The sequence below is a fragment of the Calliphora vicina genome, chromosome 5 (genome assembly GCF_958450345.1).
Source record: "Calliphora vicina chromosome 5, idCalVici1.1, whole genome shotgun sequence".
Taxonomy (NCBI): Eukaryota; Metazoa; Arthropoda; class Insecta; order Diptera; family Calliphoridae; genus Calliphora; species Calliphora vicina.
This window is the reverse complement of record NC_088784.1, coordinates 76,675,373-76,690,534: the sequence shown is the minus strand read 5'-3', so window position 1 is coordinate 76,690,534 and position 15,162 is coordinate 76,675,373. Positions and strand designations below refer to the sequence as shown.

The window sequence follows — 15,162 nt, the reverse complement described above, 5'->3', positions numbered from 1 at the left end:
CTTGGGCAGAATAACGGAACTTTATTTATACCATAGTTAGGAAACTCTCCTGTAAAATACCTAACCCACTTGTCAAAAACATATGTGTAAACCAAACGCCCCATGGGGGTGATTTTGTAGAGTAAATTTTTTGTTAGATTTTTTTCTAGTTACCGCTTTATGAGTATTTCTCTATGCTCCAAATCTTTTTAAAATCAATTTTGGAATAACTGAGTACTTTTGAAGTGTTGAAAAGGCCACAATTGTTATCCCTGATTTGCATTTATTTGTATGATAACAAATCAACCGCTGTAATCTTGCCAGCTGTTTAAATGGCATTGCCAGTTTCAATTCCTTACAAACAGCTGTAATTGTTTTTTTTTAGCTTTCTGTTTTCATACCTCATTCGCCTTTGTTTATACAAAAAAAATAACATCATACATCTTCCAGTAGTAGTCTGTCGTGTATTAAAAAAAGCTTATTCAAGAATATATCGGATAGTAGTAATATTATTAAATTAATTAAACAAGTTTTTTTTTATGTAATAACTTCATATTTTTTACAAGACAAATATGCGCACATAATTCGAATGTCTTACATTCACCGAAACAAATGTGTTCAGTTGATTATTCGTAAATTATGATAAGAATTTTCGTATTTCCAATAAAGTAGTATACTATACTGATAAGACTTTTTTTTCGATCAATAACAAACAAAAATGTTCTAATTTTTCATTTAACAAAACAAACAGCAACAACAAAACAACTTGTGGGGACCAGTAGTCAAAGGTCTATATTAAAAAAATAAATAATTGTCAGTAATATTAGTAATAATTGCCTTAGCTGGTTCAGTTTTAAGATTGTTTTTAGCCAAACAACTAGCAGCTTGCAATAACTTGTTTTATTTTATTTATTTTAGACATTTAAACATATTTGTGTTTAGTTAGTACAGCTAAGTAATTGCTACCAGTCATACTAGCAAGAGATTGGCAGCAGCTTTTAATTCTAAAACAAACAAAAGTGTGAAAAAGTGCAAAAAAAAAATAAAATAAAAATAATAATGACCACAAAAGTTAATCCCGACTTGCAAAAAGAGCGCAATAGTGCCTCATTCAATACCGAGGAATTCACATTGTGGTGGTGTGGTGGACAGAAAAAATACGAAGAGCGCAAATCATTGGGTAAGTTATGGGTGTAGATTTCTACGATTGTTAGTTAGCCTATGGTTTTTGCATTACAAAATGCAATTGTTATTAGTAATTTTTTTCTAATATTGCGAAATATTTTTTTGTGATTTTTCTATTTATTTTTAAAATTTTATTTGCTTCATATACTTGACCCTATTTTTTATGATTTTAATAAAATTATTTTAATGTTTGTGCAACATTTAAACTATTGTTTTAACTAAAAGCTTAGGCATAATTACTTTAATAATAATAGCATCTTTATTATTATTTACTGTTTTAGTGTTATGGTAATTATATTTTTTTGGTTGACTTATAATGCGGAATTTTTATTATGTATTTGAAACTAAAACTAGCTCTTATTGTTCAAACCACTTTCACAGGAAATAAAATTCGTATTGGAAGTTGACATTTTTGCATAATTAACCAGTAATTTAAATTTTTACCCAGCAATCAACATTTATATTTAGTTTTTTTTTTGTAATTTTAATTAATATCTTTATTGAAACCTTTGTAAAATACTAATTATTTTACAATATTTTGAAGATTTTCTTAAAAGTATTACAACAATTAACACCTAAATAATTAAATAAAGAAACTACTAATATAACAGTATTAAGGAAAAGTAGTATTTTTTAACACTGATTGTTAGAACACTTGTAAACAATTTGAATTTGATGAATTTTATGGAATCATAGCCACTGAACGTTCTACCACTCCACCTTGGTGTTACTAATCGAAATTTTATGTTGGACTCATTCGTATTATGGTTGCCTTGTTCGAGCCGTTTTGATTATTTCAAGCCAGTTTTCTGGAACGTATAGGTATTTTTGAAGATGCCTCAAATGTTATAAGAAATTTTAAAAACAGACACTAAATACATATAACTCTTTAATTACAAAGGTTATTTAGCAAATTTATTATTTTCTTTGTTATTACCAGGGAAACCAAAATATGCAAATGCATGTTTTTTCTGGTGAGTCTAATGAGCACATGTATAAGATATTTAAACGTTTCAGAACTATTTAAGAATTTTGGCATCGATTTGTTAGTGCATATTTTTGCATATTTTACCCTTAAATGCATATTTTTGCATATATTTGTTTTAAGAGCATATTTATGTCATATTTTTGCGTTTTTAGAGCATATTTTACTGTTTAATAGGATATTTTGACTTTATCAAACAAATTTTGTCTTACTTATTTTTCGGTATTGTGTTACAGGTTTTTACTTGCTTTGTTTAAAATTCAAAATTGAAAAATATATGGCTTTTCATCAAAAAAAAAAAATTTTTAAAACAAATTTTTTTTTTAAAATTTAAAAAAAACAATTCGAACATTTTTTTTCCAAAAAATTAAAAAACTGAAAAAAAAAATTTTGTTCAGCTAAAAATATTTAAATTTTTTATTTTGAAGAATAATTTGGTGAAGGGTATATAAGATTGGCACATCCGAATATAGCTCTCTTACTTGTTTTAATATAAAACAAGCACTATTTTAATAATAGCGTCATCTAAATATCAAATTTTAGTTCTAATTCAAACCGTTCTAAGTGTTAAAGAAATATTGTCTTTTAAATTTGCTCCTATAACATCAGTTGATGTCGAAAGAACATTTTCTATGTATAAAAATGTTTTCAGATCCAATAGACATCGATTTATGTTACTTTATTGTGCTCTTTTACTACATTGCCAGGCCAAGTACTCTACATTGTGAATACCGCTATTGATTTTTTTTAAATAAAAGTATATTTTTTGGTTAAAAATTATATAAAAGTTTGTATTTTTAAGAGCATATTTTTTAAATTTTAAGAGCATATTTTAGAGTTTTTACTGCATATTTAAAGCGCGTAAACCCCTTTTTTAGAGCATATTTCTGGTTTCCCTGCTTATTACATTGGATTTCATAAGTCAAATGTACGTTTTCTTCGTTTTCAAAACCGATTCCAACAATGATTGGATTTTATGACAACCCCGATTATTCATAAACTGCTTTTAAATTTATCAAAGCTTTGTAAATCAGTATAATATCAGAAATTCAGATTTTTATTCTGTATTATCTGCAATTTTCTAGTATAAGATTTAGAATCTTTATGAAAGCACAATTGGCTGAATACACATTTTGTAAATAAGAATCTTGTTTTTTAAGTTATGTTTAGATCTTCCGTTGAATAGGGCATAAAGGGCACTAGGTTATAGCAACCTATTATATATAAATATAATAGCTTGTTTTTTACAATTATTTTCCATTTATCAAAGTATTTGAGGGAAATTTTAGAACTATATTCCATTTTTTTGATTATTGCGTTTGTTTCCTTTGAACAGTAATATTAGAAATAAAAACATATTAAAGTGTAGATTATAATACCGACGTTTGTTGCAGACCCGCATGTATTTGTCTATCACTTGGCAGCATATAAAAACTCTATATATTTTTTTGCAGGTACGTTGGATAATTGAAGGTATTAAGTTTAAAAACTAGAATCGAAGGCTTTTGCGATGTCAAGAAAAATAAGAATATTGTTGTTAAGATCATAAATGAATCTTGAGACATCTGTGTCCCTAGGTGAAAAATTATTTAAAGAAATTTGCCTTTTCAACTCCAGTTTTTAAAACATCACATGAAGGTCAGTTAGTGAAATTTTATTGTCTTTACAGGGTTTTGTTAATTTCCAAAATTTTTTAAAGCCCCGAGGCAAATTTGCAATGAATTTTGTCCATTATTCATTTCGGTATTTATTAAAAAAAATTTCGCTAATCTTGACTCTAGACATTTTTAATAACTATTTAAAGAATATCTTTAATCGTTAGACATAACTTTTTATTTCTATATTGTTAGCGACAAAATAAATTACAGAAATAAATTCTCCAAATAAAATTAATTTTGAAATGACGGTAAAAAAAAGTTTGAAAATTTCCATTGCAGCATTGCAATGATATACAATTGCATTCTATAAATGTATTTTTGTTAACTTTAATAGAAAATCTAGTAAATCTGAATTTATCTCAGAAATATGCCCTTCCACTCTGAGACCATAAAGCCCATTGTAATTGGTAAATGGTCATGTTTTTTGAAAACTGTTTTGTTTTTTAATCTTTTGTTTGTAACTCATTTATGCCAGACACTTCTAGTTGGCCTTTGAATGATGATATCTTTAATAGCTATGTTAATATGTAGTAAAAACAAAAATTTAAATAACCGGAAAATAGTTTTCAAAAAAGTTTCCATTGTATTGTTAGTCACTGTATAACATTCGACATAATCAAATATAGAACTCTATTTTATTTTTAATTAAAATTAAAGGTTATTTAAGATGTTGCATTTACTACAAATTAACTTAGCGATTAAAGACATCATCATACAAAGGTCAGCTAGAAGTGACTAGCATAAATGAGTTACAAATAAAAGAAGAAAAAAATGCATTAAAATTATAAAATTACCTAATAAATGCAAATACTTAAGTAATGAAATAAAAATTTACTGACCACAAAGGTCATTTCGAGCTATATAAGCTGATGCTAGAACGACAACAGAAAATACAAAAGCTAAACAATTAAAAAAACAATATAAAATTAAAAAGTTATCTACAATAAATTCCTCACGTAACTACAAATACAAATGTATTTATAATGTAAAGTATTGATAATTGTATGTGGATTATCAGTGATAATCGTATCAAAACTCCCCGCAAACAATACTTAATTGTTTTGCACTATAGCTAACGAATCTACTGAAAATATATTTATTATAGCAAATAATAAAAGTCTATGGTGGCTTAGTACATAAGTATGTACATTAGACCAGCCCTTAAAAAATTAATCTGTGTTGAATGGGCGTAATTTTGTTCTGTAATATCTAAAATTTATTGAGGAAAATGTGAACCAGAGACAGAAATCGTACATATAACTATTTTTCATCAATTACAATGTTTTATATCTGGTTAGAACAATAATTTGTCTGTAGAATGTCTATAACAACATTCCAGGAGAGCCGCGAAGAAATCCGGAAATCCAAAACTAGACCCTTTCAAGACAATTTTTCGTTACGCAGACCTAATATACATACATACTTACTATATATAAATGATAAGGCTAAATCATGGTCAGTTAATCTTATTTAAATAGTAGCACTTCAAAACGGTGCAAAGTTTAAACAAATAAAACATTTTTAAAATTTTAATTCACATTTCGAAACAAACACTAGTAGTACTGAATAGAAAAAAATACAAATGGCTGTGTTTTAATTGCAAATGTATAGCTTCATTTGAAATTATGAAAGTAGATGAATGAATCAGCATTTTCCATCATTATTTATCTACTATAGTACAAAGTTCACTGAACCATTATAAATGTTTTTTTTTTAAATATTTATAAACAAGGCCATATCTGAGTTAATTTATTCTATAATGCATGCAATTCTATTAAGAAAGCAAACAATAAAATTCACAATTTCATAACAAAATTATAATTAAAATCATACTATACTATATACCATAGAGAATATACATAGAGCGGAAACTCTCCTGTTAAAGACTTAACTCAGTTGTCAGAAACCTAAGTGGTGGGAATGTATTAGTAGAAAAAACTATGTGAAAACAAAAACAACACTCGTATGTGTGATAATTTTTAGTAATATTTTTGTTTGAGTTTTTTTCTAGTTTCCGCTCTATGTTTCTCTATTCTATATACCCTACAAAAATGATTGGAAGTATGTAAATATCGTATATATCTCTTGTACAATAATATTAATCCTATATGAACAACAATGACACTTAGAGCTAGTTTCTTACTTGTCAGTTAAACTCAGCTTAACACGCTGTTATATTAATCCTGAAACATATTTTGCCGGAATTTAACCAATGATTGTGTTTCTCACTAGTGGATTAATTTTGTTACCATTGCCATACTTTTCAGTCAAATCACATGTTTATTCTTCAAATTTTTTCATATAAATATGGCAATACTATACATTTATAAGAAAAAGCAACCGCGTTACATAACTTTTTTTGTAAATTTTAACTTTCTAAAAGAAAAAGCGACATAAAAGTATATAAAATGTATATTAAAAATTATATTGATGTTAATAAAGCATATAAAAACAAAGAGCTGCTGTGCTGAATTGTTTATTTTATTTTCCATCTGTTTGTGCTTTGGCATTTTATACTTAGGTTTAACTCACCAATGATGCTCAGTTAAACCTAGATTATATAGCATATAAACAATAAGTGAGAAACACAATTTTTAGTTTAATTTAGGTTTAAGCGAAGAATGTAGATTATCTCTATCCCAGAAACTAGCTCTTAATGTTTAAATCATGAATGATTCAATTGAATCGAACAACTTCAACATTTCGTCACAGCGTCTACAAAATAAGCAGGAAAACAATGAAAATTGTTTATTTTTTTTTAATGAAAGCCACTTAAATATGAATAATAAACTCAGAACTAATAGAGAGAGACATTGAATCTCTGTCATTTACTATTTGATTTGGAAACTTTGTGTGCGAATACGTCATACATTTTAAAATAACTTAAAATCTTCTTTAAAATTTACATTAGAACCAAAAGAATTATTATTTCTATTTAATTATTTTCTTTTTCTTGTAAACCTTAGCGAATATTTCTAGCGATTACTCACTCTCATCTTCTGGGAATTTTTACATAGTTCGGAGGGATAAAGATAGAGATCATGGTGTAGGAAGCGCTTTCATCATATCTCATCTATAGGTTCATTTCGATAGATACTGGAGTAATGGAATAAGGTACCGCTCGTCAACAACATCAGAGCTAGTTATCATCATGAGAGTTGGTATTACCAATTGCCAAACGATCCGACTTTCCTACTATCAATAAAGAATTCCCTACTAGAGTAACTGCAATATATTTAAGTTTCCAAATTATTTTCATTGTCTACCCAATTGGCAAACCCAAACTGTATTGAACTTGGACAACATTCTCATTTTGGTCGCTATAAAAAAGCCATGAGACTTCGTTGATCCTTATAAGCTCTCGTTTGTAAACTATAACAAGAACAGAAAGATTGAGAAAGTGTTTAGATAACTTTTTTCCAGGCGAAGAATTCCTAATAATAGACCTAATTTTCCAACTCAAGAAGTACGTCTGGCAAAACAACGCGATCACTTACCAAACAGATAAATGAATTATGCAGTTGACGGTTGATAAGAATCGCATAGCATCTATTCGCTTTCAAATCGCTATGACAGTAATTTTCATAGAGAAATATACATAGAGCCGAAGGAGAGGGAAATAGCAATGGAAAAAAGTACTCTCTTTTCACACATACGGGTGATACAATAACAAAATACATGCAATACATTCTCATGAATTAAGTTTTTGACAACAGACTTAGGTTTTTGGCTCTCAGTTACCTATCTAGTTGTCATCTAAGATAATACAATCTTCTTCTATATAAATAAAAATCAAATGTCGTTCGTTGGTAATTACATCAGTTACGAACGGAAGGACCGATTTAGACAATTTTGTTATGAAAAGAAAAATTTACCACGCCCACTTTTTTCGATTTATCTAAAATCGGAAAACGGCTACACCGATTTGGCTAATTTTTTGTTTAAGTGTTCGTAGTTATCCAATTTAAGTTTTTACTGAAGGAAAAATTGTACAATATAAACCTGTGTTTTACACGCTTGAACGTGAAATTCTTTTATTATTAAATGCTTTATTAAAATATAAAACTAAAATTATTAATTAAAATTCGAAAACGAGATCACGAGAAAATATTAATTGAAATAAAATTACATAGAAAATAAAATTAGTCATTCGGTGTCATACAAAAAAATTAATTTAGAGGATGCAAACACATTTTTTATATAAGGGGATTGCCTAAACTTTAAAAATCTAATTAAAAGTATGTATTTCAGTGTTGTCTACATTCTAAATTCGCTAATAACTTGGCCAATAAGCGTTTAATCAAGAAATGGAGCTCGATCTGTGATCACTCATATTTCTGGCCAAAAATCGATTTTTTATATAAAAACTCAAAATATCTAAATTCGCTTTTAGCTTGGCCAATAGCGTTTAATCAAGAAAAGGAGCTCGATCTGTGATCACTGATATTTCTGGCCAAAAATCTATTTTTTTATATAAAAAGTCAAAATATCTAAATTCGCTAATAACTTGGCCAATAAGCGTTTAATCAAGAAATGGAGCTCGATCTGTGATCACTCATATTTCTCGCTAATAACTTGGCCAATAAGCGTTTAATCAAAAAAAGGATCTCGATCTGTGATCACTCATATTTCTGGCCAAAAATCGATTTTTTATATAAAAACTCATTTTCGCTTATTGGCCAAGCTTTTAGCTTGGCCAATAAGCGTTTAATCAAGAAATGGAGCTCGATCTGGGTCAGGTAGTCTAATAATAATCCAGCATAAATAATAATGGCCACTATGGAAATTAGGAAAAAGGATCGGATATGACACTATATAGAAATGATAGTCCTAGGGTCACTTAATGGAACTGTGGTAGTGGGATACCATTTCTATATAGTGTCATATCCGAGCCCTTTCCTATTTTCCATAATGGCCAAAAAGCCTCTCCAGATTTATTTTTTCAAAAAACTCAAATTTATTGGAATCCTGATATTACGATGGGTTCAAATATCCATGTATTATTTCAGATGGATAGTTTTTTTCCATTTTTTTCTTATTCTGAAATTATTTCAGATATTTTAGATATAAATTTGTTTATTATAATTCAAGTATTATGACTGTTAAGTAGGGTATTCAATCGATTAACCGGTAATCGGTTAACCGATTAATTTTGGACGGTTAACTGTTCGAATAATTTAAAATTGCCGATTTTCAAATAACAAACAAACCGATTAATTTGTGTCGATTAACCGATTAACCGAAATTCCTTTTTTTTGCACTTTAAATTTCAATAATACAAATCAAATACAAATTTCAAATTAAATATTTTTGAACATCCAATAAACATGATTAGTGAGTATGTATAACAACTGACATATTTAATTTACATGTCTTTGAAAATTTGTTTGTATTTACATGTATAGACGAAATTTTGTTTTGGAAATTAGCATTTTAAAATAACTAAACGAAACTATTAAATTAATCAAAATCTAAAACAATCCAAAAAGGAATATTCTTTATCATGCGTTTGATTTCTCCAACATATACAATCAGCGAGAGAGTTTTTTTCCAAAGAAAAGTTTTATTAAATCTAAAGAAAAAAAACCGTTTAAATTATATTCTTTTTATAAAATATTATTTCAGAAGATCTCACTAAAACCCTAAAAAAAACTCACACATCGCTCATTTGCTGCAACAACGTCATAATTAAAAAAAAATCGTTTCGAGAAAAACGTCTTTGAATATTTTATGACATTTTACTATTTCTTAAATAAATTTTCAACAAATCATGCGATTTAAAAAATATAAATAGTAGATGTTAATATCTTTCTAATCTGTATTTAACCCAATAGAAATTATTCGGTTAATCGAATAATTTTAAATTAACCGATTATTAACCGAATAAATCTAAACCTCGATTAATTATTTGCTCGATTAACCGATTAAACCAGAAACCCGATTAATTGAATACCCTACTGTTAAGTGATTAACCGTGCTCTGTTAACTGCAAAATGGGCTGAGCTAAAATATGTGGTTTATGTCTGTGCTAAATAAATTTAAATTTATCTTCACACACATTATAATTTATCAACTTAAATTATTATTTTGTAGTAAATCACCGAGAATTCGCGAAATCTCTATGTGAATAATGTATTAATTCTGGATAGAAACATAGCCGTAAAAACAACAATACGACTATTACTAACTCCCTTTATTTATTTTATTTCTTAATTTTTATCATATAGAAAAGCGGTTTCTTGACGATCCAGAACTAAAAGATGACTTACCGATTTCGTATATGTCTCACAAACAATTGTATGAACACAGTGTTCGCAAGGCTGTTAGAATTGCTGAAATAATCCGTGAATTGCGCGACAATGGAGAAGACAGTGTTGATACTTACAAGTATGTGACCATTTTACGCTACTCCAACTAAACACAATTTAATTTGTCTTATTTAACACTTAAAATTTTAGTGCTATTTTGGGAGGTTCTCTGGGTACGGCTTTACTAAAAGAAGGCAATCCCATGAGTTTACATTTTGTGATGTTTGTGCCCACAATAATGGGCCAGGGTACCATAGAACAACAGGTCGAGTGGCTAAGTAAAGCCTGGGATTGTTCAATAATTGGTACATATGCTCAAACGGAATTGGGTCATGGTACATTTTTGCGTGGTCTGGAAACGAGAGCTGAATATGATGCCAAAACACAGGAGTTTGTATTGAATTCTCCTACAATAACTTCATACAAATGGTGGCCGGGAGGCTGTAAGTTATTAATAAAAATATGATTAGATTTCTGTTGGAACATCTTAGCTTATTTTTTGTTTCTTTAGTGGGTCATACTGCCAATTATGCTGTTGTTGTTGCTCAGCTTCATACTCAGGGCGAATTTCGAGGTCTAGCACCATTTATTGTGCAGGTGCGTGATGAGGAGACCCACATGCCTATGCCGGGCATTGATATTGGTGAAATTGGCACCAAATTAAGCATGAAATCGGTTAATAATGGATATTTGGGTTTCAAGAATGTACGCGTCCCCTTGAACAACATGCTAATGAAAAATCAACAAGTTTTGCCCAATGGCACGTATGTGGCACCCAAGAACTCTGTGCTCACCTATGGTACTATGATGTTTGTGCGTGTAGTTCTTATACGTGATGCTGCCATGGCCTTAGCTAAGGCCTCCACCATTGCCTGCCGTTACTCGGCTGTACGCCGTCAAAGTCCCATCGATCCCAATCTGCCGGAACCTCAGATTATGGAGCATACCACCCAGCAACTTAAAGTATTTCCCCAAATCGCCAAAGCTATTGTATTTAAGACTAATGGCGATAACATTTGGAATATGTACAATCAAATTTCACACGAAATTGAAAAGGGTGAACTGGAACGTTTACCGGAAATGCATGCCCTGTCTTGTTGTCTAAAGGCTATTTGTAGTGCTGATGCTGCCGCGGGTGTTGAGACAAGCCGCTTGTCTTGTGGTGGGCATGGTTTTATGGATTGTTCCAATTTTCCTACACTTTATGGCATGGCTACAGCTGTGTGCACCTATGAGGGTGAAAACACTGTTATGTTGCTGCAAACAGCCCGTTACTTGGTAAAGGTTTATGGTCAAGCTTTGGAGGGTGCTAAACTGGTGCCTACAGTGGAGTATATACAGGAGGCGATTAACCAAACAGAATTTATTAATTTCGATGGCTCATTAGAATCGATTGTTAAGGCCTTCCAATTTGTGGCAGCCAAGTAAGTTGGAAAATATTGTGCAATTATGTTTTAGAATATACTTTATTTAATATTTTTTTACTATTTTAGTAAAGTTCGTATTGCTTATGAACGCATGGAAGAACGTCGTAGACAGGGTTATGGTCCTGAAGTTACAGCCAATTTGTGCGGCATTGAATTGACTCAAGCTGCTGATGTAAGTAAAATATGTTGACATAATTTAAACAGAGTAGTCCCCAATTTCTCAATCTCTGTTTATTTATTATCGTGACGATATTACAAACTTTATATTAATTGGAAGTATATCGTTACGAAAAACTATAACCAGAGATTATAAGTTCTAAGTTCAGGAACTTTGAATGGGTTGCTTACGGCATAAATTTGATTTTGCTGCAATTCAAATAGTTAAACCGAATTCGAGTAACGATTTAATTTTTTAACGAATTCACATATTTTGGTGTTCTATAATGTATAAAATTGTGCGATTTGTAGAACATAAATTGTTAAGCTATTTGTTTTTGAAAATCGCTCATTTACAGAACAGAACAGATTCCGTTTGTAATTTACAAATTATAATTTTCCGACCCTATAAAGTATATATATTCTGGATCCTTATAGATATCGGAGTCGATTAAGCCATGTCCGTCTGTCCGCATGTCCGTCTGTCTGTTGAAATCAATTTTCTGAAGACCCCAGATGTCTGCGGGATCCAAATCTTCAATAATTCTGTCAGACATACTTTCGAGAAGTTTCCTATTTAAAATCAGCAAAATCGGTTCACAAATGGCTGAGATATGAGAAAAAAACCAGGACAACAACGATTTTTGAACTATATCTGGATTACTAAATCATTAATATAGACAATATGGATATTTAATGATAGATATTTCAAAGACCTTTGCAACGACGTAAGTTGGACCTACAATGGGTCAAAATCGGAAAAAATATTTTTTAACCCGAATTTTTTTTTTTCAACAAAACAAAAAATTTAAAAAAAAAAATTTTAAATTTAAAAACTTTTAAATAATTCGAAAAATTTGTTTTCCAAAAAATTAAAAAAACAACTTTGGAAAAAAAAATGTTGTTTACCTAAAAATATTTAAAATTTGTATTTTGAAGTATAAATTGGTGAAGGGTATATAAGATTCGGCACAGCCGAATATAGCTCTTACTTGTTTTTTATTGCTACTTTACAGCGACGATGCATTGAACCAATTAAAGAATCAATCGTCTCCTTTGAAATGTTTCTACATTCCCTTACAACCGTATCTGATAAAGCTTCCATCGTGGTATAATTTTGAGTCCGTATTTTACGATCTACAATTTTACATGTAACTCTGTTACAATCCTAGAAGTGTGTTTGTGGTAATTGGAACATATTTTTCTCAGCGTATAGATACATCGTTTAAAAAGGATATTCTTACGTTTTTACCTTTTAAAAACGGTGGTTTATTTCCTAAATACATAATAATAAAACTAAATCTTTTAATTGCAAATAAAAGCAGTTTAGTAGTTTAAAATTATAACAACTCTTTATTTATTTAAATAGTCACTCTCACCTATATTACACACTAGTAATATAGTTGATATTAAGTCTAGCAGCGCCTACAATACGCTGAATGGCTGTTACCCGCTGCTACTATGTATATACACAGTGTCATCTTCTAATAGTTTCATGAATTATCTTAATGTTCTATTTCTAGAACTTTTAGCAGCTTTAATAGTTAATGTTTTCAACATTGTTTATAAATTGAAGTTTCTACTGATGAAAATGTTTATAAATATGATAAATGTTGCAAGCAGCCGTTACAGACCGTAAAATTGAAATCGTTAGTGTAACTTCGTAACAATATGTATCAGATTTCAGTAATAGTGAATTTTATGATATTTCCTCCATAATTTTTTCACCGCCAAACTTCACTGTCTTTTTTTTGTACTTGGGGTCCAGTCTCTATCCCTTCGGCCGCCATACAAATGTTCACCCATCACTGCCTCTTAAATTGTATTTGGATTCATCCGAATAGAAAACAGTATTCCATTTCTGCCTTGACAAGTTTAAATGTTCTTCGACAAATTGTACGTTCTTGGCAGCATGGTTTTTTAGAAATAAGATACCAGCCTCTTTTGTCCTGTGGCAAATTTAACTATTAATTTTCATTTTCTTAAACTCTCTTGCTATTAAATTATCTTTTCTTGAAGTAGTTTTATAAGGTCTTCCTCCCAAATTTGATAAAATAAGTAAATTTTATTCAATCTCATGTTCAAATTTTTATATAAAAATTTTTAAACTGCTGATTTATTAATTGAATCACAGATAGTGTTTTGCTTCACCATTAAAATCGTTTACTATTTTAGTTTTTAAATTTTCACAAATAAAATACTAAAATTATTTATTGATTTTCTTTTTTAATTCCTTATACATTTAGCTTCATGGCCGCTCCTTCTTAGCCTCCTCCGCATTATTTGAATTGCAAAATCTAGCCACACAAGTATCACCGGCCTTGGGTGATGTTTTGAAAACAGTTTTGGAATTATATTTAGTGGATGCTTGTTTAAATCGCATTGGTGATTTCTTGCGGGTAAGATATTTAAAAAGTTTTATTATTTATATTAAACAAAACACTTACACATCATGTTTTTTTTCTATAATTAACACACAACAGTTTATTAACTTTACGGACAAAGAGGTGGGTCAATTAGAATTACGTTTGCAAAACTGCCTACGACGATTGCGTCCCAATGCGGTGGCTTTAGTGGATGCCTTTGGTATAGATGACCGTATTCTAGATTCAGCATTGGGTGGCTGGGATGGTAATGTGTATGAGAAAATGTTTGAGGCTGCCAAGAAGAGTCCACTCAATAAGGAACCAGTTAATGTATCATTCCATAAATACTTGAAACCATTTATGAAAGCGAACCTGTAAATTGTAAATATTTTAAAATTAGTCCACATAACTTAACTGTAATTTAAGTGATTATGATTTGCTTTATTTTAATGTAAATAGTTTTATTGTATTTGTTTGTTAACCTTTTACCACTGTCGTTGTTATGTGATCATAATGCGGGGGTGGTAAATGTTAATGTTGTTTTTTTCAAATTTTACATTACGCTTTTTTTATAAATAAAAACAAATTTTTATAAAATTCATAATGATTTTTATGGAATATATTTCTATATGTATTTTATAATAGGTTTGTAAAATTGTTTGCAATTTATTTATTTTGTTTGTTTTAATGATTTACATACATTTTTGGCTTTAGGTATTAAAATACATAAATTATAATTTACTTATATAAAAAAGTTTGGAAATTAAAACAGTATTAAAATATAAAAGTTTTTAAAAATATATACAGACATGGAATGACTCGTTTTTTTATAATTATTTAATCAATTTGTATTTCTTTTTTTGAGAAAAATTATGGTTTAATGAAATTATATCGTTAAGGTTTTATTTAGCTTTAATTTTAGCATTATTATAAATCCATCACTATGTTAGCAATACAGCGATACATAAATATAATTAAAATGAATGAGTTTAAAAGGGAAAACTGGAATATCTCGGGAATGTTACAAACATTTCGTTGAATATTATGATTTAAAAAAAAAAAAAAAAAAATTCTGACTCCTTCAAACTAGAATAACTT

General features: G+C 29.2%; 1 protein-coding gene across 1 annotated transcript; it reads left to right on the top strand.

Annotated features, from left to right (window-relative positions):
- The first annotated feature begins 455 nt into the window (after positions 1–455).
- Positions 456–14,668, top strand: ACOX1 (acyl-CoA oxidase 1). Its single transcript, XM_065514324.1, has 7 exons — positions 456–1,159; positions 10,035–10,194; positions 10,266–10,558; positions 10,627–11,539; positions 11,609–11,714; positions 13,945–14,097; positions 14,182–14,668. Exons 1-7 carry the CDS (start codon positions 1,039–1,041, stop codon positions 14,440–14,442), a joined length of 2,007 nt encoding a protein of 668 aa, XP_065370396.1. The 5' UTR covers positions 456–1,038; the 3' UTR covers positions 14,443–14,668.
- The last annotated feature ends 494 nt before the right edge of the window (positions 14,669–15,162 follow it).

Coding starts and splice junctions, on each gene's coding strand:
- ACOX1 (XM_065514324.1), top strand. CDS start 1,039: ATGACCACAAAAGTTAATCCCGACTTGCAAAAAGAGCGCAATAGTGCC. Junction 1,160..10,034: donor CGAAGAGCGCAAATCATTGG/GTAAGTTATGGG, acceptor TTTATCATATAG/AAAAGCGGTTTCTTGACGAT. Junction 10,195..10,265: donor GACAGTGTTGATACTTACAA/GTATGTGACCAT, acceptor TTAAAATTTTAG/TGCTATTTTGGGAGGTTCTC.